This window comes from Pocillopora verrucosa, chromosome 4, assembly GCF_036669915.1.
Source record: "Pocillopora verrucosa isolate sample1 chromosome 4, ASM3666991v2, whole genome shotgun sequence".
Classification (NCBI taxonomy): domain Eukaryota; kingdom Metazoa; phylum Cnidaria; class Anthozoa; order Scleractinia; family Pocilloporidae; genus Pocillopora; species Pocillopora verrucosa.
Genome location: NC_089315.1, coordinates 25,837,881 through 25,858,200, shown reverse-complemented (window position 1 = coordinate 25,858,200; position 20,320 = coordinate 25,837,881). Strand labels below are relative to the sequence as shown.

The 20,320-nt window shown below is 37.1% G+C and overlaps 5 protein-coding genes across 5 annotated transcripts; 2 read left to right on the top strand and 3 right to left on the bottom strand.

Moving 5' to 3' along the window:
• The first annotated feature begins 1,609 nt into the window (after positions 1 to 1,609).
• LOC131779302 (GPI mannosyltransferase 3) lies at positions 1,610 to 5,741 on the top strand. The gene is made up of 6 exons (XM_059095837.2): positions 1,610 to 2,509; positions 2,656 to 2,784; positions 3,034 to 3,378; positions 4,038 to 4,230; positions 4,934 to 4,972; positions 5,435 to 5,741. The coding sequence occupies exons 1-6, from the start codon at positions 1,617 to 1,619 to the stop codon at positions 5,513 to 5,515; spliced, it is 1,680 nt and encodes a 559-aa protein (XP_058951820.2). The 5' UTR covers positions 1,610 to 1,616; the 3' UTR covers positions 5,516 to 5,741.
• Positions 5,742 to 6,169: 428 nt separating this feature from the next.
• Positions 6,170 to 7,525, bottom strand: LOC131779293 (cyclin-dependent kinases regulatory subunit). The gene is made up of 3 exons (XM_059095823.2): positions 7,385 to 7,525; positions 7,112 to 7,236; positions 6,170 to 6,697 (listed from the first exon to the last, which is right to left on the bottom strand). The coding sequence occupies exons 1-3, from the start codon at positions 7,447 to 7,449 to the stop codon at positions 6,660 to 6,662; spliced, it is 228 nt and encodes a 75-aa protein (XP_058951806.1). The 5' UTR covers positions 7,450 to 7,525; the 3' UTR covers positions 6,170 to 6,659.
• Positions 7,526 to 8,238: 713 nt separating this feature from the next.
• On the bottom strand, positions 8,239 to 10,270 carry LOC131779268 (cyclin-dependent kinases regulatory subunit). The gene is made up of 3 exons (XM_059095791.2): positions 10,123 to 10,270; positions 9,580 to 9,707; positions 8,239 to 8,746 (listed from the first exon to the last, which is right to left on the bottom strand). The coding sequence occupies exons 1-3, from the start codon at positions 10,179 to 10,181 to the stop codon at positions 8,694 to 8,696; spliced, it is 240 nt and encodes a 79-aa protein (XP_058951774.1). The 5' UTR covers positions 10,182 to 10,270; the 3' UTR covers positions 8,239 to 8,693.
• Positions 10,271 to 10,322: 52 nt separating this feature from the next.
• On the top strand, positions 10,323 to 14,470 carry LOC131779267 (protein mono-ADP-ribosyltransferase PARP16). Its single transcript, XM_059095790.2, has 5 exons — positions 10,323 to 10,635; positions 10,943 to 11,083; positions 11,528 to 11,740; positions 13,132 to 13,451; positions 14,320 to 14,470. Exons 1-5 carry the CDS (start codon positions 10,456 to 10,458, stop codon positions 14,459 to 14,461), a joined length of 996 nt encoding a protein of 331 aa, XP_058951773.2. The 5' UTR covers positions 10,323 to 10,455; the 3' UTR covers positions 14,462 to 14,470.
• A 1,363-nt stretch (positions 14,471 to 15,833) lies between these two features.
• On the bottom strand, positions 15,834 to 20,280 carry LOC131779265 (armadillo repeat-containing protein 6). The gene is made up of 4 exons (XM_059095789.2): positions 19,974 to 20,280; positions 18,337 to 19,052; positions 17,108 to 17,377; positions 15,834 to 16,049 (listed from the first exon to the last, which is right to left on the bottom strand). The coding sequence occupies exons 1-4, from the start codon at positions 20,176 to 20,178 to the stop codon at positions 15,834 to 15,836; spliced, it is 1,407 nt and encodes a 468-aa protein (XP_058951772.2). The 5' UTR covers positions 20,179 to 20,280.
• Between the last annotated feature and the right edge of the window lie 40 nt (positions 20,281 to 20,320).

Sequence of the window (20,320 nt, the reverse complement as noted above, 5' to 3'; positions counted from 1 at the left end):
ACTTCTAAGTTCCAAGGCATTAATGCATGCATTTTTGGCTCCTCCTGAACCCCAGGGAACCCACTAGGACATTGAGAAGGAAAAGGACTTCAAAGAACATCTGATGTGTAACCACAATTTGTCAGAACGATGACAAAGGGCCTAAGCTTGAAACATCAGCTTTGAAACTCTTTATGGTGGCTAATTTACACTATCAACGCCTTGATAAGACTAAATTACCCTGTTACACTCTCCCACCAATGCAGCACCACAGTTTCTTTAGAAACTTACCCTCTTTATTCAATTGTTTTGAGAATGGTTTAGCAACATATTCTCTTTGAGGTCATTTTTCTCAGTTCTTACTCAATTAATTCTATCAAGATGGCCACTGCAGTTCTTTTCACTCTACATAACTTTTGCTGGTCTTCACTTGTTAGCTAGAAATGGGTCGCAGGCATTGTGAGAAATTTTCTGTAGATTTCATGCTCAAAAGATGGCAAAAAAAATATTTTTATAAATTCTGTACACAAAAAGTTCACACTCAGGGATTGGACCACATTTGCAATTCAGACTTAGGTTGTTCTGCTTCTGAGAAATGATTGCAAAAAATGTAGGGGAATCTCTTTGATGAGCAAACTTGAACATTAGCAAAAATCTGAAAGATCTAATTAGACTAGTTTAAACAATGCCTTTTAAAAATTTGATCACTGAGTAATGTTTAATTTTTACAACTACCAATAAATGTATTAGAATTATGTATCATGTAGGAATCAATCACATCATTCAAATTCATTTTTTTCCTCAAGCTTCTGTTTGCTACCCAAAAAAGGAAGGCAAAAAAGTGAAAATTCAAAAAAAAAAATTATGACCAATTTTTTCCAAGTTTCATTTCCTACAGGATACGAATTGTAAGCCATTCCCCAAAAATTTCACTCCATCAAGGGTTTGTCCCATATGATATTTACCCCTAAAGCACAGTCTATACAGTATTCCACCCCAGCAGGACCGAGTGCATTTAACTTCTTCAGACAGAGTCATACTAATACTTATATTGCCATCACTGTGCAATTAAGCTTGATTCCACCTTGATTTTCACCTTATGAGGCTTGCGATCGCAGTATTCAGCTTCACGATGTCATTTTCGGGATAGAAGTCACCAGCAGCCCACCTTAATTCATATCAGGTACCGGTAAATTCTTGGAGACATCACATTGCACATTTCATTTCAGCGAGCGACATAAGAGAGGTTAATTACTTTTCAGATGCTTTTTCTTCCCTTGCTTTTTCTTTTGCAGAATTCTCACTTGGACGATCTTTCTTTTGGGCCGACGTTGTACTCTTTGCCTCAACTGCAGCTTGAATGGTGGCGCTATCCTCCTTCTTTGTACCATGTTCACTCACGTATCTCTCGAGCAACGGTTTGTAGATATAAACACCACTTGTAACTCCGACTAAAGTCACTATAAATAACTGATGTAAAGGCATTCTTCCGATGCTTCTAATGAAGGAAAGTACCATTTTAGGACCAGATCGTTACGGTCTATCAAATATCATCAGGCGTTACTCGTTAGCGATAGAGTTGAGACTAGGCTCCACACTATAGGAGCGCCTTGTTGATTTTGATACCGAAGGTGAAAATGGAGGTCGAAGAAATTGGAGGACCTGAGCTCAAAAGAAGAAAACAGGCTCAGATGGATAAGGAATCAGAGCAGCCATCTTCTATCTACCAGGGAGAAATCACTATGGTATCTCCAAATGTTATTTACCCGTCAAAAAGTTGGCTGTTTCCGGCATTACTCCTCTTTAGGGTCATTAATGCTGTGATGATCCAAACATTTTTCGTCCCGGATGAATTTTGGCAAGGACCCGAAGTAGCCCATAGAGTTGCATTTGGATATGGATATTTGACGTGGGAATGGAAAGAGGGTCTTAGAGGCTGGACTTATCCTTTGATCTTTGCAACAAGCTACAAGTGCTTAGCCCTATTTGGGATTGACACCGCCAAGTTCCTTGTTGTCATTCCCAGGGTGTTGCAGGCATGTTTTGCGTCGTGTGGCGACTTGTTTTTGTACAAGTTAGCAGCAAAGAGGTTCGATGTACAAACTGCTCGATGGACACTTATCTGCTACTTGATCTCGTGGTTTACACTTTACTGTGTGACTAGGACGCTGACAAATTCCCTAGAAACCGTGTTGACAACAGTAGCACTTTATTACTGGCCTTGCGGCAGCAAAAAAGATAGCTTTAAACAAGTGTTCAAAGCTCTCTGTATTGCAGCGTTTTCTTGTACTATCAGACCAACAGCTGCAGTCATGTGGATTCCATTGTGTGCTTTTTATTTATTTTCATCACCAAACAAATTATCATTTATTATTAACTGTATTTTTCCCATTGGATGTCTGGCAATTTTATGGTCCCTCATTGTGAACAGTTGGTGTCATGGCACATGGACACTGGTGGAACTCAACTTCATCAAATTTAATGTTATTAATGATATGGGAACATTTTATGGAAGTCATCCATGGCACTGGTAGGTAAAATTTGGACTCACTTCTCTAGCTTGGAGCAGTTCTTTCCTTGAATAAAGGAAAGGGAGCTCTTTTTGTAGGGTACAATATGTAAGTTGTTCTTCAAAAATTATGCTTCTGCCTTGGCTAATACCTACATATTTCACAGGTATTTCACCCAAGGATTTCCTGCTGTGATGTTTACACACTTGATTCCATTTGTTGGTGGTGTTTACAAATCTTCCCAAAGACAGCAAACCTTGACTTTGCTAATCTTGTGGAGCATCGTTGTCTACAGGTTTGTTGCAAATGGAAAGAGAACCCTGAATCTTTCTTTTTTAAATAAGAGCAAAAACTTTTGTGATAATATTTTGTCAACCTCTGAACACCTGGCGATGAAATATTGGGGGTGTTTAGTACAGACTGTTCTGAGTGAAAAGTGCACCATCCTGATTTTCTGCAACATTTGAATTATTAGTCAGTAGGATCAGTTGTATAGTTAAATACCAGATTATAATAAAAACTATTGTTTTCCCCTTTTTTCCAGTTTCTTGGGACACAAGGAGTTTAGGTTCATTTTTCCAGTGGTCCCCTTAGCCATGTGCTACTGTGGTTTCTTTCTAAGCTTCCTTTCTGGGTATCAGTGTGAGAAAAAGGATCATGCATTTAGTAGTGGTTTTTCAAGGAAGATGAAATCTGGTTGGAAAGCAAAGATAATGGTACTATTTCTAGTGCTAACAAACATTCCATTGGCTATATACACTAGCACTGTTCACCAAAAGGGAACTACTGATGTCATGGAGTACATTCAAATTGAAAGCTCCAAACTGAGAAGTGCTAATGACATGTCTGTATTATTTCTGATGCCATGTCACTCGACACCATTTTATAGGTACAGTACTGTTTTTAATTTTTATGGTTGCTCCTGTGAAACTGTTTTCAGCTTTTTTTGTACATGTATTTGCTTTCCTTTTCTTTAGTATCTAACTACCCCATTCCAAGCTTTAGTTCAAGGAAGATGACTGAAAAATAGGAAGTTCAAAAAATTTTTTTTGCATGCAAACAAGATAGGATCCACTAGGTTACAAACTTCATTGTTTTTCTCATTTACCTCCTTGTAATTCACTCTTCTCCATGAATTGGAAGCCTAACACAAGAAACAGATTTGACCCATGACAGTAGTACAAGTTACTGGGAATTACTGTTCAAACTAGGTACAACATTATAAAAGTTTTCATGACTTCTAAAAGGAATTTGATCTTGTTGGAAAGGTCACATAAAGGCAAGATGTCGAATCTTGATGTTAAGGTAATTTACCTTGTAGGGGACAACCTTGTCCTATTGTGAATTTACCTGCCTTCAGCGAATTGTTAAATAAATAAACTTGCGAGAAAATACACAGTTTCTGAGCATCAGAATGCAAAGAGAACATAGTAACACTCATAAAGAGTAGATTGAATCTAACTGAATCAGAAGGTTATGTCCTACTTCATCTTTGGTTGTGGATGAATATAAACCTAATAACTCATTAAATAACAGGGTTTTTTATAGTTTTGTACACAGAAACATAAGCATGAGGATATTAGAATGTCCCCCAAGTGATGAGGCAGGGTACATTGATGAAGCTGATCTGTTTTACAGAAATCCCACAATGTGGCTATCAGAAAAGTATGGACTCTCTTCAGGTCATCAGGATCAGCTTCAATTTCCTACACACATTGTCCTGTACAATGTGCTTTTACCCGTTAGTTGATCTTTCTTCACCATACTTGTATCATTCTCTTAGTCTTACAATTTTAAATGAAACAAGTCTAAATTTACCTTAGATGAAAATCAGGTAAGAAAATGATTCTTACAGGTGAGCTGCAATTTGCAATTTTAGTAGTTGCAGAAAAAAGCCTGGAAAGATTCAAGTTTTGATGAGATTCAAACCATGCCTCCCAGATTCTAGTTTAGCACTACTACCAACTGAGCTACAAGACTTCTTGTTGGGTGTCATCATCTCTTCTCCCCAACCCTTGTTGATTTGTAGTCTTGTAAAAATTCCCAATCATCAGCAAACAATTACTTTTTGTTCCACCATACAGTAAATTACCACCAACGGCAGTAATACTGCCAACCAAAAACTTCCTTTAACCTGTAGGAGTGACTCTCATTTAAATTCTCCCTATATTATCACCCCTGAATCACACATTAATGTGATGAGAATAATTAAAATGATCACCAATTAAAGAAACTCTTTGATTGTCAAACAAATTCTCCTTGTCAGCACCTTAGGAAATATATAGAGAACAGTATGGAGAATATAGGTACTGAAGGTTTTAGTCTGCCAGTAACCATTGTTCACTTTTTGTACCTCCTTTTTCCATAATTTTGTTGTTGTTTTGTTTTACTTGTTACAGACTCTTTGTTTTGTTCATTCGTAATTTAGTGTTTTTTCTCCATAGGATGTAACAAACTGGTTGGGAAATTTTAATTTCAAAGAGGTAACATTGTTTGACAACCACACTTTTTTATTGTAATCTTAAGTCTTAGATACTTGTAGTTATAATCAGTGGTTATATATTTTAGGGTTTTGCCTTGATCAACATTCTAAAATTTATACTTTATTGCCTGGTGATGTTAAACTGCCTCCCTCACTTTAAATGATTTGAGGTTTCTCATTATGATGGAAGATATAAGTAATGACATATCAATCAAATTATTGCATCAATTTGGATTTTTTTTCAATCTCCCACCACTGCCATTAAATAAGAGATGGCAGCCATTTTTTTTTGGTAGGAAAATATTGAGCATTAGCTCGCCAAAATTACACCTACTTTGCAGGCTAACCATTCACAAGAACATATGTTCTGCATGATTGTTTAATCTTAAGCAAGGGTTATAATGATAAACTTTGAAAGCCGCATTTTAACCAGTGAAATTTGTTTTGGTTTTTTCTGTTGCAGTGTGCAAGATTCTTTCACACCCATTTCCCAGAGGGTCGCATTGGATCTGAAGTATTGGTGTACTGCCATCAGAACACATAGCTAACATCATATCAAATGAAAACTTTTTTAATTTAGTGCTTTGTATTGTGTGCTCTCCTCTTGTTTGGGTTTTTTTTTCTTTACATAATGAACATAAAAAAGAATGAGTTGAGGGGACAGCTGTAAACAGGCCACAAGTTAAAGAGTTTTGTATTTTTGTGCTCCATGTGCAGGTAACTAGAAAAAAATAAAATATCCAGCCATTTTAAAGATATATTGTCTCCAAACCCTCTGAAGTTTTAGCAGTGAGATGTTAACACTTTAACTGTCTCAATTTTTGTTCTGAACAAAAGTAGTTGGCAAAATCACTGACCCTTTGAACTTCTAGGCCTGATCTTTTACTTGAGGCCAAAGAGGACAACAGTATGGAGTACAGGGGAATTTTTTTTCTTTTTCAGGTGAGCCAAGGTAAACATTAGGCAGGAAAAAGATGGGGTTTCTCACTTTTTTCATTCCCCTCACACTTGACTCCATTCATTTCAATAATATAAAACAATTAAAGCTTGTCCTGCAGCCAGGAGAACAATTTATGCTTTGCATCAAGCTGGGGATCGAATGAGCTTCAGTTTGAAATCCTCTTGGGGCCTGGGAGGTTCTTTTGCACACCCCATGTTAAATCTATTAATTAGCCAATTTTCATATCTAATACACCAATGATCAGAGGCTTCTTGACGACAGAAACTTATTTAATTTGTATTAAACTAATCATTACATATCACGAAAATCTTACTTAAAGTAAAATTAAAAGTGGCATGTTTTTCCATGATTGAAACACATGAAAATTTTGAGGCAAGAACATTCTAACAAGGTCAAACATTTTACCACCAATAAGGTAACTTGAGAGCAAGCATGCAAAGACAGCTATCTAAGACTTCCACAGTAAAAAAAATTGCATTTATATGTACAAAATATAACTAACAGGCCCACAATAAGTCCTGGAGAGGCAGACATTGACAGCATGTTAAATCTGAAGCAGCCCCTTGATGATTTTGCAAGCGCTTGATCGTATTGTTCATGCACCATTTAAAAAATGCCTCTGACAGAGTGGACAAGAATATGATCCCTGTTTTTATCATTACATTTCAAATCCAACTTAAATTCATTTCATAAATGTCTGTACAATATGTTTCCTGAGCAAGGCTTTTTACTTCACTTTCTTCCTGAATAAGAGTATATGTGGCTCTGTAGAAAAATTGTAGAATATGGGTTACAACTTTTAACCGTATTCTTCGCAATTAACAGCTTCTTATACGACAAAAGTTATTGAGATTTACAACCAAGTTACCTATTTTAAATTTGTAAATTTGCCTTGGTGAGGGCATGGGATCATTTTGGAGCTCAAGTGTGTTGTTGATTGTTCTCTTAAATTTGTATTTGGCTTGTGCCTACAAAGTTTGTCACACAGTTCAACAAGAACATAGCCAAAACGGTAACAATGGCGGAGAGATTTCTATTTCATTCCACGCATTTACTAGGTACAACTATTCTTAAAACAGGTAGATTTGAAACGTAATCAGAGACAAGTCACAGGCAATAAGTAGTCTTACTCTGTTTCTCATTTCTGAAACCGTTACACGTTGTTTTGAAGCTGTTTACCTGGTCCGTGTCTCAAGTAATGTACCCATCCTTGTGATTGCTGAACCCCCAAATTTCGCCACTCTTGTTCTGTCATAAGCCTCTGAGGAACTTTCTTAGCGATGTCTTTTGGTAAGATAACATGTCTTGTAGGTACAAAAAATAGAACACGCTATTAGGAAGAAGCTGTTACACTATTTGTAAGTTTGACCAAGCAGCTGTTATCACTTCTTCGCGTTTCGAAATCAAGGAAGCAAACATTACTAATAACTACTCTGGATTTTCAAGTCTTACCTAAATTCGTATTCACCTGCGTCATCGGCGTATCTTGGGGAATAATAAATATCTCTCACAGACATTCTGCGCGAAATTACTAGCGGCAAACGTTAAGAAACGAAGAAGACGTAGTGAAAATCGGTTACAACCGAGAGTCGGTAACTGTCTGATTGAATTGAAAAATTATGAACGTGTTCTTTCGTTGTGATTGGCCGAAAGTAAAATGATTGCACAATTTCATTGGTTCATGATTTTCTAGCCCAGTCTTCCGTTGTTTGTAACGCAAGGCATGGCGTGACAAATGAACGTCTCGAATGACTTTGTTCATGTAGTCTCGTCTTCTGTCTTCTGATTTTCTGTTTCTAAGGGACGTCAGCCAGGGGCTTGAGAAAAGTCAGCAGTTTCAGTGACAGTAACCATCAAATAAAGTGGTGGTTGTTGTATAGGAAATTTGTTTTGCAAGAGATGTCTTGGATTTTGATGTGCTTGTGGTGCAAATATTTTTACGTTGGACAGTTCCAATGTTTTCGTTTTTTTTTTAATTTCAGACTCAAAGTTTATTGCTATAACTCTGGTTAAAATGAGAAACATTATTACGGTATTTTGAAGGGGAAGCAAGGCATTGCAGACACAGAAAGAACGTTGCTGGGTTTTCAGGTTTTTGTGAGTTAGGAAGGTTCACTAGAGTCAGGCTCAAAGCAAACCTTGAGGAAGTGCAGATTGGCAATCCAAAATCATGTCCAGGGTTTATTTTTGCCCTGATTTATGTGATTCAACCCTGGCTCATAAGAAGGGGCCATTAATTTTTTAGAGAGTAATGTGTTAAAAACTCGATGGACAATGAGTTGCTTTGGGGCCAAAAAGACATTTCCACAACATGCAGTTCAAAGAGATACAAACTTCATTTATCCCATTAAACATATCTTGGACGGCCTTTCGCTTGTGGAAAATCAAAGGTATGCTTAACTCTCGACAACTTTTTAATAAACAAATTTCCATTTGCTATTTCTATTAATGCAGCAAATTAAGCAAACAGTACATTTTATGTAAGAAAGCTCAAAAGTGCAGTCAAATAAATAATTTGAATTAATTGATGAATAAATTATGTTGTACATTATGAAGTTCCTTGAGTTCATTTATCTGAACTGTGAATCAATGAAACACAAATAATTACATTTGTACAATCAAACAATTTAAATGAACTCTGGAAAATTTACATCATAAACTTAATATCATTAATATTATTATTTTTTAATGTAAAGGTTAGCATTAGTACACTGTTCCAGCTTCATTCCATTGACAGTTACTACAATGGCATTCTTGTGTTCTAATTCTTGTGCAGATCCGTCCTTTCTCTTCTAAATAACAAAATGTGAGGCTCTGAAAAGACACAGTCAATCATAAGTAGAATCTTGGATGTACCCAGTTCCCCAGCCCCTCAAAGCTTCAAAAGACCTGTATAGTACTAATGACCTGTTTAAACTGGTCCCAAAAACTTGATAATGAAGAAAAAAAATGATCATTGCAGGTGCAGTGCAATTAAGTAATAGAAGAAATGAAGCCTGACAAATTTCATTAAAAAATTGTAATGAAAGTTGATGATCTTAAGCATTGCAAAAAATTCTTTCAATCCCAGAAAAATAGAGGTTTTTTCAACACTCACTTGACCATATGAAGTACGTCTTTCCTGTAGATTTAACAATTTAGTGCTAAATATGGAAAATATTCATACAGCAAGGAGAAATAGTATACATTCAACTCATTCCATCTAACTCTTAAAATTAATAGTGCAAAATATTCTCATATTATTGGAGGATTACCAAGGGTCAAACACATACCCACAACCATGGAAATGACAGTTTCTCTCCCTTTCTGTCTAATGTTTTTTTCAAAATATTTCCATATATTTGCTTGCAATTAATTCAGCTGAAGAACTTTCTTTTCACTTCTGTTAAGAGACGTTTAATTGCATAGAGTCTACTACTCTTGAGGGGGAAGCGGATGAGAGAATATACTCTTTGTGGTCAAAAATTACAAACAGAGCTCTCCTTGCTAATTTTTCAAGTTTAAAGAAAATTCAGAGAGGATGAACGTCACACTTTGCAAGTGAATGCTGACCAGACCAGACTGTATATGCGTTTCTGAGAGGCTCTGTAAACTTTTATGAGCCACAAATTAAGACAGTGCAGTACGTAACAAAATCTAAAACTCACCAGGGTCATGTTTCATGTAATGTTCCCAACCCTGAGATTGTTGAACACCAAGACTTCGCCATTCAGTTTCTGACATAAGATGCCGTTTTGGGACAAGCTTAGCTATTTCCTTCGGCAACAAGACATGTCTAGAAAAGCAGGCACCAAATGATCAACACAAGTTGGTCTTAACGAAAAAACTTACATTTTCACGGGGAGACGCGTAAAAGGAAACGTCGCCATTTTTTTTTTTTAATGAACCTTCGCCTAAAATGATCTGTTCTTACAACACAAGACTTTAAACGACAGTTATATATTCAGATATTTTCCCAAATGAAACAAACTGGACAACTTACAGTAGTTAGAGAGTATTAGTTGGTGCCTCTTCCAAGTCAAAATTGTAACAACGACAATTGGAGAGAAGACTAATTCGTTTGAAACAGGAGCAAGTAAGAAGTAAAATTTGCCAGGATGTATTAGACTGTGTTGGTTTTCGCTTCAAAACCAGCTTACGAACCATCTAGAATGAAGAGATAAAAGGTAGCGAGTTTTTAGTGTCTTTACCTGTACTCGAATACGTCGTCGTAGTATTTCTCTGAGTAATAAATTTGCTTCACTGACATTTCGACGACCTCTGACGACCCAAACCAACTTCTTCCCGGTAAATGTCACATTAGAAATATTTGTCTCGACTTTTAAGATTGGCGCGCTGCTTTCTGATTGGCTACTCGTGTAGATTGAGTACCCAGACTGCTTTACCAATTTCAAGATGGCGGACGTTTACGTGGCCTTCTGCGATTGCAAACATTTCCCGAAGATGCTCCCTTGGTAACTATTTGTATAGGGAAATTATGTGGAAAGTGATAGCCCGATAAAAATTCTTACACACTGGAAAAAATGGAACCTGAAGAAGCGAAGGAACGTGTGCTACAAAGACTTGAATCTGACCTCACATCCGCTGACCTGCAGTGGAGTTTGTTTATTGCAGCTCTGGAAAGTTATAGACATGATAGCATATTAAGACCCTTTCCTTCTGCATATGTGGTTGGTGATGGTAATAAGAATTTTCAAGGGCTGGTGAGTGTCGGTCACCTAAAAATCTGAGTTCAGCTTTACTTTACATTTCAGAGCTGGACATTCCGTTTTCCCCTAATTCCCTCTCCACTCCACCTCTTCTCACTTCCCCTCTTCCCAAATCCATTTTTGCTTTCAGCACCTTTGACGACTGTATCGGATGGTTTAAAAAACTTTAAGGCCTCTTTGAAAAAATTGTGGCCATCTTTTAACACATACACCCAAAAGCTCTTTGGCAAAGATGGCTACTCACTTGTTAATTGTGGTACTTCATTGTAATGGACAGCACCACTAAAATTGGTCTTCACAGGTTCAAGTTTGCAGCACAGTTCCTTCATTTGACAAGCTATTGACAGAAACCAGTGAGAAGGTATATGCTCAAGAAACTTGGGATATCTTGGACTGGGCACTGGATAGAACCTTTGCACTGAGATCTGTTAAGAAATCTGTGGTATGTTTTTCAATAAAAATTTACCTGATTATGGATCCTTCTGTCCTTTTTGCCTCATAATAATTGTAAAATTGCACTCCATGTACCTGAAAGAAGTCAGATTTTGAGACTAAAATATTACATAGTTTTATTATAGATTAATAACATTCCAATAACAGCCTGGGCAATATTATGTTGGTGAAATTATCAACTTAGCTGTTACTTTTGCTGGTGCTACCAGGACTCTTATATAAAGCACAGTAGGTGAAAGAAATTGTCAAACCAGCACAGCAAATCTCTAACCTGTTGAATTTGCAGAATTTTAGGCAATTGTAGGCAGCTTTAAGAAGTACCACAACTAGTGAATGTTACTGGTGTCTGCCTGAAAAAGTAAACCCTGTGTTACATAAGTTAGTATCTTATAATTTCCGTGACAATTATTTTTGCTATTATTAATGCCAACAGTTCTTGGAGATTGAGAAAAAAACTGGTCAAGCAAGTTACTGCTCCACCACACCTGACTTCATTTTTGAAGTTGTTTACAGTGAGACAAATACTCTCAGTGCAATGTTTGATGACATGTCACAGACTCGTGATGTTTGGTATGCTTACCATGGAAGTAGAGTGGACAATTTTCATTCTATTTTGAATAATGGATTACATGCACATCTTAACAAAGTGAGTCTTGTCAGTTGTTTGCTTAGTTGAGTTACTTGGTAATCCCTCTAAGATTCTCACTGATCAAGTGGCTGGCTGGCTATGTGATTGACTGACTGACTGACTGACTGACGGACTGACACACTGGCTGATTGACTGGCTGACTCACTGACTCACTGGCCATCTGGCTGACTCACTGGCTAACTGACTGACTGATGGACTGGCTGACTGGGTAACTCTCTGGCTAACTTACTGGCTTGCTGACTGACTGGCTAACTCACTGGCTGGCTGACTGACTGATTGGCGGACTGTCTAACTAACTGTAAGCCCACAAAGTAAGTTTGCCATGGCCTGAAATCGCTCCTTTATTTTACACTTGCCCTTTCATTATTTTCCTCTGGATCTCCAAGGATGAATGGCTGATATATATATGAACATTAATAAACATGTTGAATAATTAGTGGACAGGAGATCCAGTGGCCTGATGGTCAGTGCACTGGACTCTGGATCAAGTGGTGTATGTTCAGGACCTGGTTGGATCAACTTGTTGTGCTCTTGGACAAAACACTTTCCTCCCGTAGTTTTTTCTTTTTCTCTCATAGCACCTCTCTCCACCCAGGGCCCACTTGTTTGAAAGAGGGTTAGCAACAATCCAGGATTAAAAGTTTACCTTGTCCTTGATTTATCTTGAAATAAAGCAGATACTAGGCTTACCTCTTGAGGGGTTTTACCGTAAAGTTAGCGTAAGACAAAACTGAAGGTCTGTGGAGTAAATAAAAACTGTTCACAAAGCTACAAAACAAAATAAAAAATTGTCAGCAAACCCTCAGTTAGCTTAATTGTCTTTAGACAACCTAACCAAGGAGTATATTTAATAGGTACTGGTGAATTGTCAGGGAAGCCTGATGAAATGCTTGGGGGGTAACTGTGCACGAACTGGCATTGGATCCAGAGGGGAGTAGTAATACTCCCAGTTGCTTTATGCTAACATGGAAACCGGGATAAGCTCTGGTTTGGCTGGGCAAATAGGCTTAGTACAGACTCATTCTAATCAGTTAAAGACTTATGGATCAATCTATTTATATTTCATTTTTTAAACTGAGTAATTTTGTATTATCAACTGAGTTGATAGCAGAAATTGGCCACTGCAAAGAGTTTCAATGCTGGTGTTTCAAGCACTAACCCTTAGTCAGGGAATGACCATGACCAACATTCACTTTGACACTCAAAATTTCACCTTTGAAACTCTTCATGGAGGCCAACTTACATTATCAACTCAGTTGATAATACTAAAACCTGGTTATACTCTCCCACCGATGCAAAACCACAGTTTCTTTAAAAACTTACCCCCTATGGTGTTTAATTAGCTAAATTGAGTTGTAAATTAAACCACCTTTCTTTATTTTCTTTAGACATCATTTTTTGGAGAAGGGACCTACCTGTCAAGTGATCTAACTGTTTGTATGAATTACAGTAGTTTTGGTTCAGGCTGGAAAAACAGTGCTATAGGAGAAAGATTAAGTTGCGTGGCTGTCTGTGAGATCCTGGACCATCCAGATGTGAAGTGTACTATCAAATCTAAAGCAAATGACAACAGACTAACTCGTTCTAGGGCAAGAGCAAGAAACAGTGAGGGAGGAGATGTCCCAGAGAGATATTATGTGGTTACAAACAACCAAGTTGTTAGAGTGAAATATGTGCTGGTGTATGCTGAGAAGAAAGCACCTACAAGGTATAGTAAATGTAGCATTACAATCATTAGTAATAATAAAATTTATTCTTTCTCCTAGATAGTTGATACATTCTCATTTGTGCATTCTTGTTACTTGGGTAGCGGAGAATTAAACAGGAAAGAACAATATTAGATGACTTTCTAGAACACTTTTTGATTGAGTGTCATAAATCCAAGACCAAAATTCTTATGACATCAGGCAATCAAAAGATAGGAAAAAACCTTTAAGAATCTATGAGAACTTAAAGAAAATCCACCAAACTCCTTAAAGCATGGTAAAATGTAGGCACTCAAGCCATGATTGGTTAGTTCTGCATCTGATTGGTTGAAAGAGAGGTGCAAATTTTCTGGGCCAATCATAGGGCAAAGTGAAGCAAAACTAATGCAATCCCAGATGACTTTTGATACTCAATTGAAAATTGCTCTTATACCAATGTTCACTACTTTGGAAAATTTTGTTTGACATTTTCTGCTCGGTTACATTTTGTGTCCTTCTTTCTGGGGTTTATCTGAACTACTAGTGAACAACTTACCTCCAAGATCATATGGGCAATTCTCCCATCTTGTTACCTTTCATTTCCTTGAAAGTATGTTAAGAGAAGCTGGTGCTATATCAGGATAGTACCCTCCCACTGATCATTTTGTCTCTTCTCATCATTTGTTTGCAGGATAATTTATTAAATTTGAGAAGGAAAAGCACTAGTTCATCACTTCTGGGATTTAAAGGATTTTCATAAACTTTGTTGTGTGACAGACAGATCCCTACATCTCTGTACATATTTTGTGGAAACTGTGGTTATGTATTTTCACATTTAAATTTCTATCCTAATTTTGATTTATGGTAACTTTCTTTTGTCTCCTGATCCAGGACTCAAGCTCGTAACTGGCTGATATTCCGATATCCATTAGCCTCAATCATGGTTGCCTATATCTTAGTTTTAATTTGTGTGGGCTTCTCCAAAACAAGACTTTTCCAAAAGTTTTATAGGAAATATTTCAAAGGAAGCTAACTTACCTAAGGTTAAAATATATTTTTAATTCTTTCAAGGGAATATTTAAAATTATGCAATACTTTAGCTCAGTATCTGGCAGCTAGGAAATGAAGGGTGTGTTTTTAGGGTATTAGGAATTTTTAAATTGTTCTAGATAGTTTAGTTGTTGCATTGAAAACAGAGGCAATTTTCTGATAAATGGAAGGAATTAACATCAATGAGAGCTACTTTCATTCCCTCCCAGTAGGTTACATAATTAGGGACATTATTGAAAAGAAATGAAGTAATGAAATTTTTTTTGGACCTGATGAACCCCAGCAAATAACTTATGAATTATTTTAGAACCAAAGATCTTAATGTAAAGGAAATAGCTACTTTTAGTCTTATAAGTTTTGCTATGTTCAAATGTTTAAGTATAAAAACTATTTCAATGTATAATTTTAAGTATTCAGTGTATCACTGCATCTACCTGACAGGGTAAGGACCTTAGAGTCTTCTCCTTAGTTATTACATAACTTGCAGTGTTGATGTCCTATTAATAGGGAAGAAAGCTGTATTCCAACTCATAATCAGGGTGAAGAGAACTTCACCAAACTGCTATGTTTGGTTTGAATCTTTGAGGTGAAAGAGAAGTGAGTGAGCCAAACTTGTTCGTCTTCAGTCAGAGTCAGAGTTTTCTTTTAAAAAACTGGGAATGGGGAAAGCCCTGGAAGTGCACTCAAGAGTGAGCAAAGTATTTTTCTTCCCACTCCCCCCCCCCCCATTCTTCCCTTTGCTTTCCTCTTACCTATCATCCAAAACCTCTTAGTAATTTCTATCTCTTTCCACTACAAACTTTTCATTAAGAAGTACATGTACTGAACACTGCATCACAGTATCCCTTGGCTGTGATTTACTTTGCATTAAGATTTCAAAATGCAAGAATGATTTTAAAATTGTTACAATTTAATACACTCTAATGCAATTAAATATCTTATTTTAAAACAATGTTAAATATAGGCTGATGGTGAGTTCTAACTAACACACATTCTTATATGGCTTGGTCACACGAAAAGTAAGTCCACAGTTTTCTCACAGTTTGGTGCAAAATGAGAACTATGCAAGCAATCAAATTAATGCTTTGATTTTCCTTGGTTGAATCATGATAACTACTATGACCAAAACACTAGGCAAGGCACTGCTACCTTACAATTATCAATAGCCCTCTTTACAGGGTAATGTCTGAATTCAAAACCAATGTCAGTGATTACAACAACCAGTCTTAGTCAAAAAAAAAATGAAAAGAAGCCAAGGAGAACTTGCAGTCATGGCACTGGATTTGTCATTGAAAAAGTAGTGATTCTTTTTATGGTTGAATTTGATTGGTTAAAAATCTTTGAGCTCTCTCAAATCAGTGATGAACCTTGCCTTGTCCTGTTCCAGTCCAAAGCTCTTTAAGTTCCACATCACAACCAAGATCTCTGAGAGCTGCTTTAGCTAAATCCTCACAATCACCCATCTTGCCATGTGCTTTCCTGATCAAGCTTTCAGCTCCTGCTTCAAGGATGATGTCACAGTGATCAGAATTACGAGCCACCAGGTTGCGCAGAGCCAGGCAGGCATGTTTCTGGAGAGAAGAAACGATCAAGTCATTTATTCCAGCCTAAACTTGACTCAATCATAGTGTTAAACTACAGGTTGACTCACAAAATAATAGTTATTTGGTTCTACAAAATCTTAGTCCAATACAGATAGTTTTCAAACTTGTCTTCAATTTTTTCATACAACTTTGTTTAGGCGTGCATATTCTAAAAAAAATGTTCACATAATTTATTCAAATCATAATGGGAATTATGAAATAAACTTTTTTTTCATTATTTTACTGATGCAAATTTCCATTGGTGATATCTGGCGAGACAATGGTATTTAGTATGATTAGCCACCCAGAAAGACACTGCTAAAGAGCCAATCAATTTGAAGCTTCAACATCCCCATCTCCCCAGGCAACCCACCGGCATTTGACCATTGTCTGTACCCAGTGGGATGAGGAATTTGAACCTTAAGTAGAAAGTCTTTCCAGCAGAATACAGCTGGTATGCTTTTAAATATGGAGGTGTTTGAGGTTAATAGTTCATATCCCTAAGTGAATGGCTCAGACAAATAGGTCTAAAAGGTCCAGTTTTTAAGCTCAGTCAATGTGTAGAAAGTCACTGTTGCTAATTTTGCCTTTTACAAAAAGACTGGGTGGAGTATTTGAACTCAGGAGTGGGAATTTGAACAAACCAATGCTCAAATGCCAGGGGGGGGGGGGGAGGGGGGATGTTGAAGCTTTGGATTGATTGACACTTAAGTTGACAAAAATGTTTTTGAGAATTTGTAAACATGTTGAGTTTTACTCAATTTATTTCGCAAAGGAAAGCAAGAAAGAAGGTTTTGCACTTCAAAGCATGAAAAATAATGTAGAACAGAAACCTGAGGGAAACCACAAACTTGATAAAGCATACTACAAATGTCCAGTATTAGATAGAAATATGGTTTTCATAAGACATAATTTCTAGCCATAACTTATTCTTGGAGGACAACTGTGAATAACTTCAATCTCTACACCCACTATTCCACTGAACTTAAGGCTTCTACCTTAAAGAAAAATTTTTGCTTTTTGTAAATTGATATAAAAACCTTTACCTGTACTCCAGCAACATCAGGATGAATCTGCATAGCCTTGACAATGGCTTCCACCCCTCCAGCAGCAACAATAGCTGAACAGTTAGGGGGGCTTCTCAAAGCAATAGAACCTAGAGCTGCACATCCTTGTTCTGCTACTGTTGGTTGCTTAGCATGAGTCGTCATGGCAGCAACAATGAGTCCCAGGCCACCAGCATCAACGATGGAAGTCTTGACATCATCATTTCCAGCTATGGCTCTTAGAAGAGTGCAAACCTGCTTAGAAATATTCTATAACAAAGAGTATGAGTTAGAGCACAAATGTCACTAAAAGATTCCATCAAGGTTTACCCTTTTTCCTTTTTTTCTGTCCATTTATCAAGACTTCTCCATCTTGGGCAGTGCATTCTGAATTGCAAGAGGGTGGGTGTCAAGATCCCTTATTTTTTTCTTCAACACTTTAAACTCAAATATAAGTATTCATAATCTCCACACTGTTCTTTTCACATTTCCTATTATACTGAGAATGAGAATTTGTTTGACAATCAGGAGCTTCATAAATTGAAGTTTGTTTCCCTTATTCTCATGACCCATACAGTTGATCTAAGGGTGGCAGTGTATGGAGAAATTAGAAACCTTTCACTCTTAGGGGCTAATGGATTAATGAAAACTATCCTCTCACAGTGCCTCTTTCAACCCAAGAATATATATGCAGTTAAATGCAATTTAACAGAGTTAACAACAAGGAGCATTAGCATTCTCTAGTAGTCAGCAGTTACTTGCATATGCGCATGCATCTGAATACTGGGTTCTCTTTGTTTGAGGCATTCTTGTGTATGCTTTGAGTGTGAACTTGCAACATTGTGAGGGGTGTCAGCTCATCACCCGAGCAGTTTTCCCCACCCCTTCCCTCCCTCTTTCCACTGTTTATTCAGTGTGACAGGTACCTGTTTCCCTTTCCTGCATGGGGGCTCATGGCTGGGTTGCCAAGATTTGCTAGCCATGGGAGAAGTCTCCATCTAGGAGCTGGCTGCCAATAGTGGAAGTGATGCAGTTGTTAAATAAATATTACGTACAAAAAAACACAATTGATCAACCTGATAAGTAATAGGGGAGGTAAAGGGGGAGGAGAACTACACTGTAGCAATATTCCTAGTGGCCACTGAAACTGTGATTAATTTTGGTGGCATGGGTTCCTTAAGCAGATGTTACACACAAATGAAAAACTTATTAAAAATACTTCTACCTACCTGGTTAGAAGTATGGTCTTGTAATAACTTCAGAACCATCTTCAGTCCACCCATATCAACTATATCCTTACAGTATTCATTCCTCACTGCCAGACGACTCAAGGTGACACATAACTCACTTGCCACGTCCACATCTTTGCAATGTTCCATGATACCCAACAGTACTCCAAATGCATTTTCTGCCACAATCAACTTAGCATGCTCATGCGCTTTCCCAAAAGCTACACTCATGTCATCATCAAATGTGAAAACACGCAGGGCCAGGCATGTTTCCTTCACGATTTTTCCTGACTGGCTGAAATCTTTCAAAATAGCGACTAAACAAGGTATGACACCATTAACAACAAACGTCTGACGATTTGATTCACTCTTGATGCAAGCAACTCTTATGGTTTTAACAATTTTTTCAACTAAAATCTCTTCTTTAAGTTCTTTTAAACAGTTTGAGAGAAATTCAATCATTTTAACATCAGCAAGATCTCCTTGGCCACACAAAAATGAGCTCAAAGCATCAAGACTGGCAGCAAGGTTATCCTTGTTTTTCACTAAGTAACAATGGTTGCAACTGGAAAAGAGTAATTTGAAGGCATCTCTGCTTGCTGCAAATTTTCTGTTACTTTCGCTCTTATTGCATTCAGTGGAGAAATCCTGCAATCCTTTCCAGAGTAATTGAGATTCATCCTCTTGTAAAGATGTCCATATCATGTCCAAGGCATCTACAGTTAGAATTAGACAAAAAAGTCTTGAGTTTAACCTAAGATGGCTGCATGATATGCATTATAGGTCAGCAGAACAATCTTAATTTATTATTATTTTCACTTCTGCTCAAGTAGTTTTCATCACCGCAAAGATCTCTTTCATATTCACATCTTTTTCTACAGTTCACATATATGATTTTCATATATTCACAGTTATTTATTCATCACTTCACAGGTTTATGTGGAACCAACATAATGACCAGCTCCCAGTTGGCTTGTTAGCTCAGTTGGTAGAGCACTGCATTGGTATCGCAGAGGTCATGCGTTCAAATCCTGTACAGGCCTGAAATTTTTTCAGGCATTATTTTAACTACTGTTCAAGTAGTGTTCATTACCACAAAGATTGCTTTCATATTCAAATCTTTCTTTATATATCAGTCAGTACATCAATCAACCAGTTTTTGATCAATTTATTGGTTGCTAAGTGTTCACAATTGATTGACAGTCAGCTGATAGCTAGCTAATAGTAGCAGCTGATGTTTCAATCTTCAAATATCTGTCTTTCTTCTATCTCAACCAAGACATGGACCCATTGTTGGTGGAGTGTCCATCAATCATTGAAAAACTATCAGTTCACTATAAGCTGACCTTTGACTGACGACTTAGCGCCTAGCAACCAATAAATGGATAAAGTTTGCCATATATCCCCTACATTAATGCATCAATCAAGGCTAGCAATACTACGTACAATCCAAATAGCTAATGGTAAAGCAGATTAAATGCATAGCACAGAAATGCGTAGCATATATACTACACTTGCTGGTGTGTTAAAATTTTTCAACTGAGCATTTTTATATGTACAGTTTAAAAATCAGCTGATAACTTAGCTTTTGGTGTTGTTATTTTTGCTTTTCCTGTTCCAATATAGGACTAACGTACCTTTCACAGGATTGCTGTGTTTAAGTTCACCTGTATCTGGATCTTGAATATATGATGTGATCAAGTTCGACAAGTCAACGCCCTGAGTTTTAAACTGATCCTTCGCATCTTCTATAGCCTCGTGCAAATCCATTTCAAATTCTTCTATATTCTCTCTTACAACCGCATCAAATGTTTCTTGTGTAATTTTCTTTGGTTGTGCCATGGTAATATGGGATACTTTCACCACAAGAGCGAAGATCTACCTTTAACGATCAAGGAATCAACGTTTCAAACGGTACGAACTAAATTACAGTTTTCCGCCATTTTCTTAACTTCTTTCTATCAACCGCTGACTAAAACCTTGT

What these genes read in the sequence shown, in the direction of transcription:
- LOC131779302 (XM_059095837.2), top strand. Translation starts at nt 1,617, where the DNA reads ATGGAGGTCGAAGAAATTGGAGGACCTGAGCTCAAAAGAAGAAAACAG. An exon ending in TGGAGCATCGTTGTCTACAG is followed by an intron (nt 2,785 to 3,033) that starts GTTTGTTGCAAA and finishes CCTTTTTTCCAG; the next exon opens with TTTCTTGGGACACAAGGAGT. An exon ending in CACTCGACACCATTTTATAG is followed by an intron (nt 3,379 to 4,037) that starts GTACAGTACTGT and finishes GGTTTTTTATAG; the next exon opens with TTTTGTACACAGAAACATAA.
- LOC131779293 (XM_059095823.2), bottom strand. Translation starts at nt 7,449, where the DNA reads ATGTCTGTGAGAGATATTTATTATTCCCCAAGATACGCCGATGACGCA. An exon ending in GCAGGTGAATACGAATTTAG is followed by an intron (nt 7,237 to 7,384) that starts GTAAGACTTGAA and finishes TGTACCTACAAG; the next exon opens with ACATGTTATCTTACCAAAAG. An exon ending in TTACTTGAGACACGGACCAG is followed by an intron (nt 6,698 to 7,111) that starts GTAAACAGCTTC and finishes ATTTTTCTACAG; the next exon opens with AGCCACATATACTCTTATTC.
- LOC131779268 (XM_059095791.2), bottom strand. Translation starts at nt 10,181, where the DNA reads ATGTCAGTGAAGCAAATTTATTACTCAGAGAAATACTACGACGACGTA. An exon ending in GACGACGTATTCGAGTACAG is followed by an intron (nt 9,708 to 10,122) that starts GTAAAGACACTA and finishes CTGCTTTTCTAG; the next exon opens with ACATGTCTTGTTGCCGAAGG. An exon ending in TTACATGAAACATGACCCTG is followed by an intron (nt 8,747 to 9,579) that starts GTGAGTTTTAGA and finishes GTGTCTTTTCAG; the next exon opens with AGCCTCACATTTTGTTATTT.
- LOC131779267 (XM_059095790.2), top strand. Translation starts at nt 10,456, where the DNA reads ATGGAACCTGAAGAAGCGAAGGAACGTGTGCTACAAAGACTTGAATCT. An exon ending in GATCTGTTAAGAAATCTGTG is followed by an intron (nt 11,084 to 11,527) that starts GTATGTTTTTCA and finishes TAATGCCAACAG; the next exon opens with TTCTTGGAGATTGAGAAAAA. An exon ending in TACATGCACATCTTAACAAA is followed by an intron (nt 11,741 to 13,131) that starts GTGAGTCTTGTC and finishes TATTTTCTTTAG; the next exon opens with ACATCATTTTTTGGAGAAGG.
- LOC131779265 (XM_059095789.2), bottom strand. Translation starts at nt 20,178, where the DNA reads ATGGCACAACCAAAGAAAATTACACAAGAAACATTTGATGCGGTTGTA. An exon ending in ACACAGCAATCCTGTGAAAG is followed by an intron (nt 19,053 to 19,973) that starts GTACGTTAGTCC and finishes TTCTAACTGTAG; the next exon opens with ATGCCTTGGACATGATATGG. An exon ending in CTGATGTTGCTGGAGTACAG is followed by an intron (nt 16,050 to 17,107) that starts GTAAAGGTTTTT and finishes TCTTCTCTCCAG; the next exon opens with AAACATGCCTGCCTGGCTCT.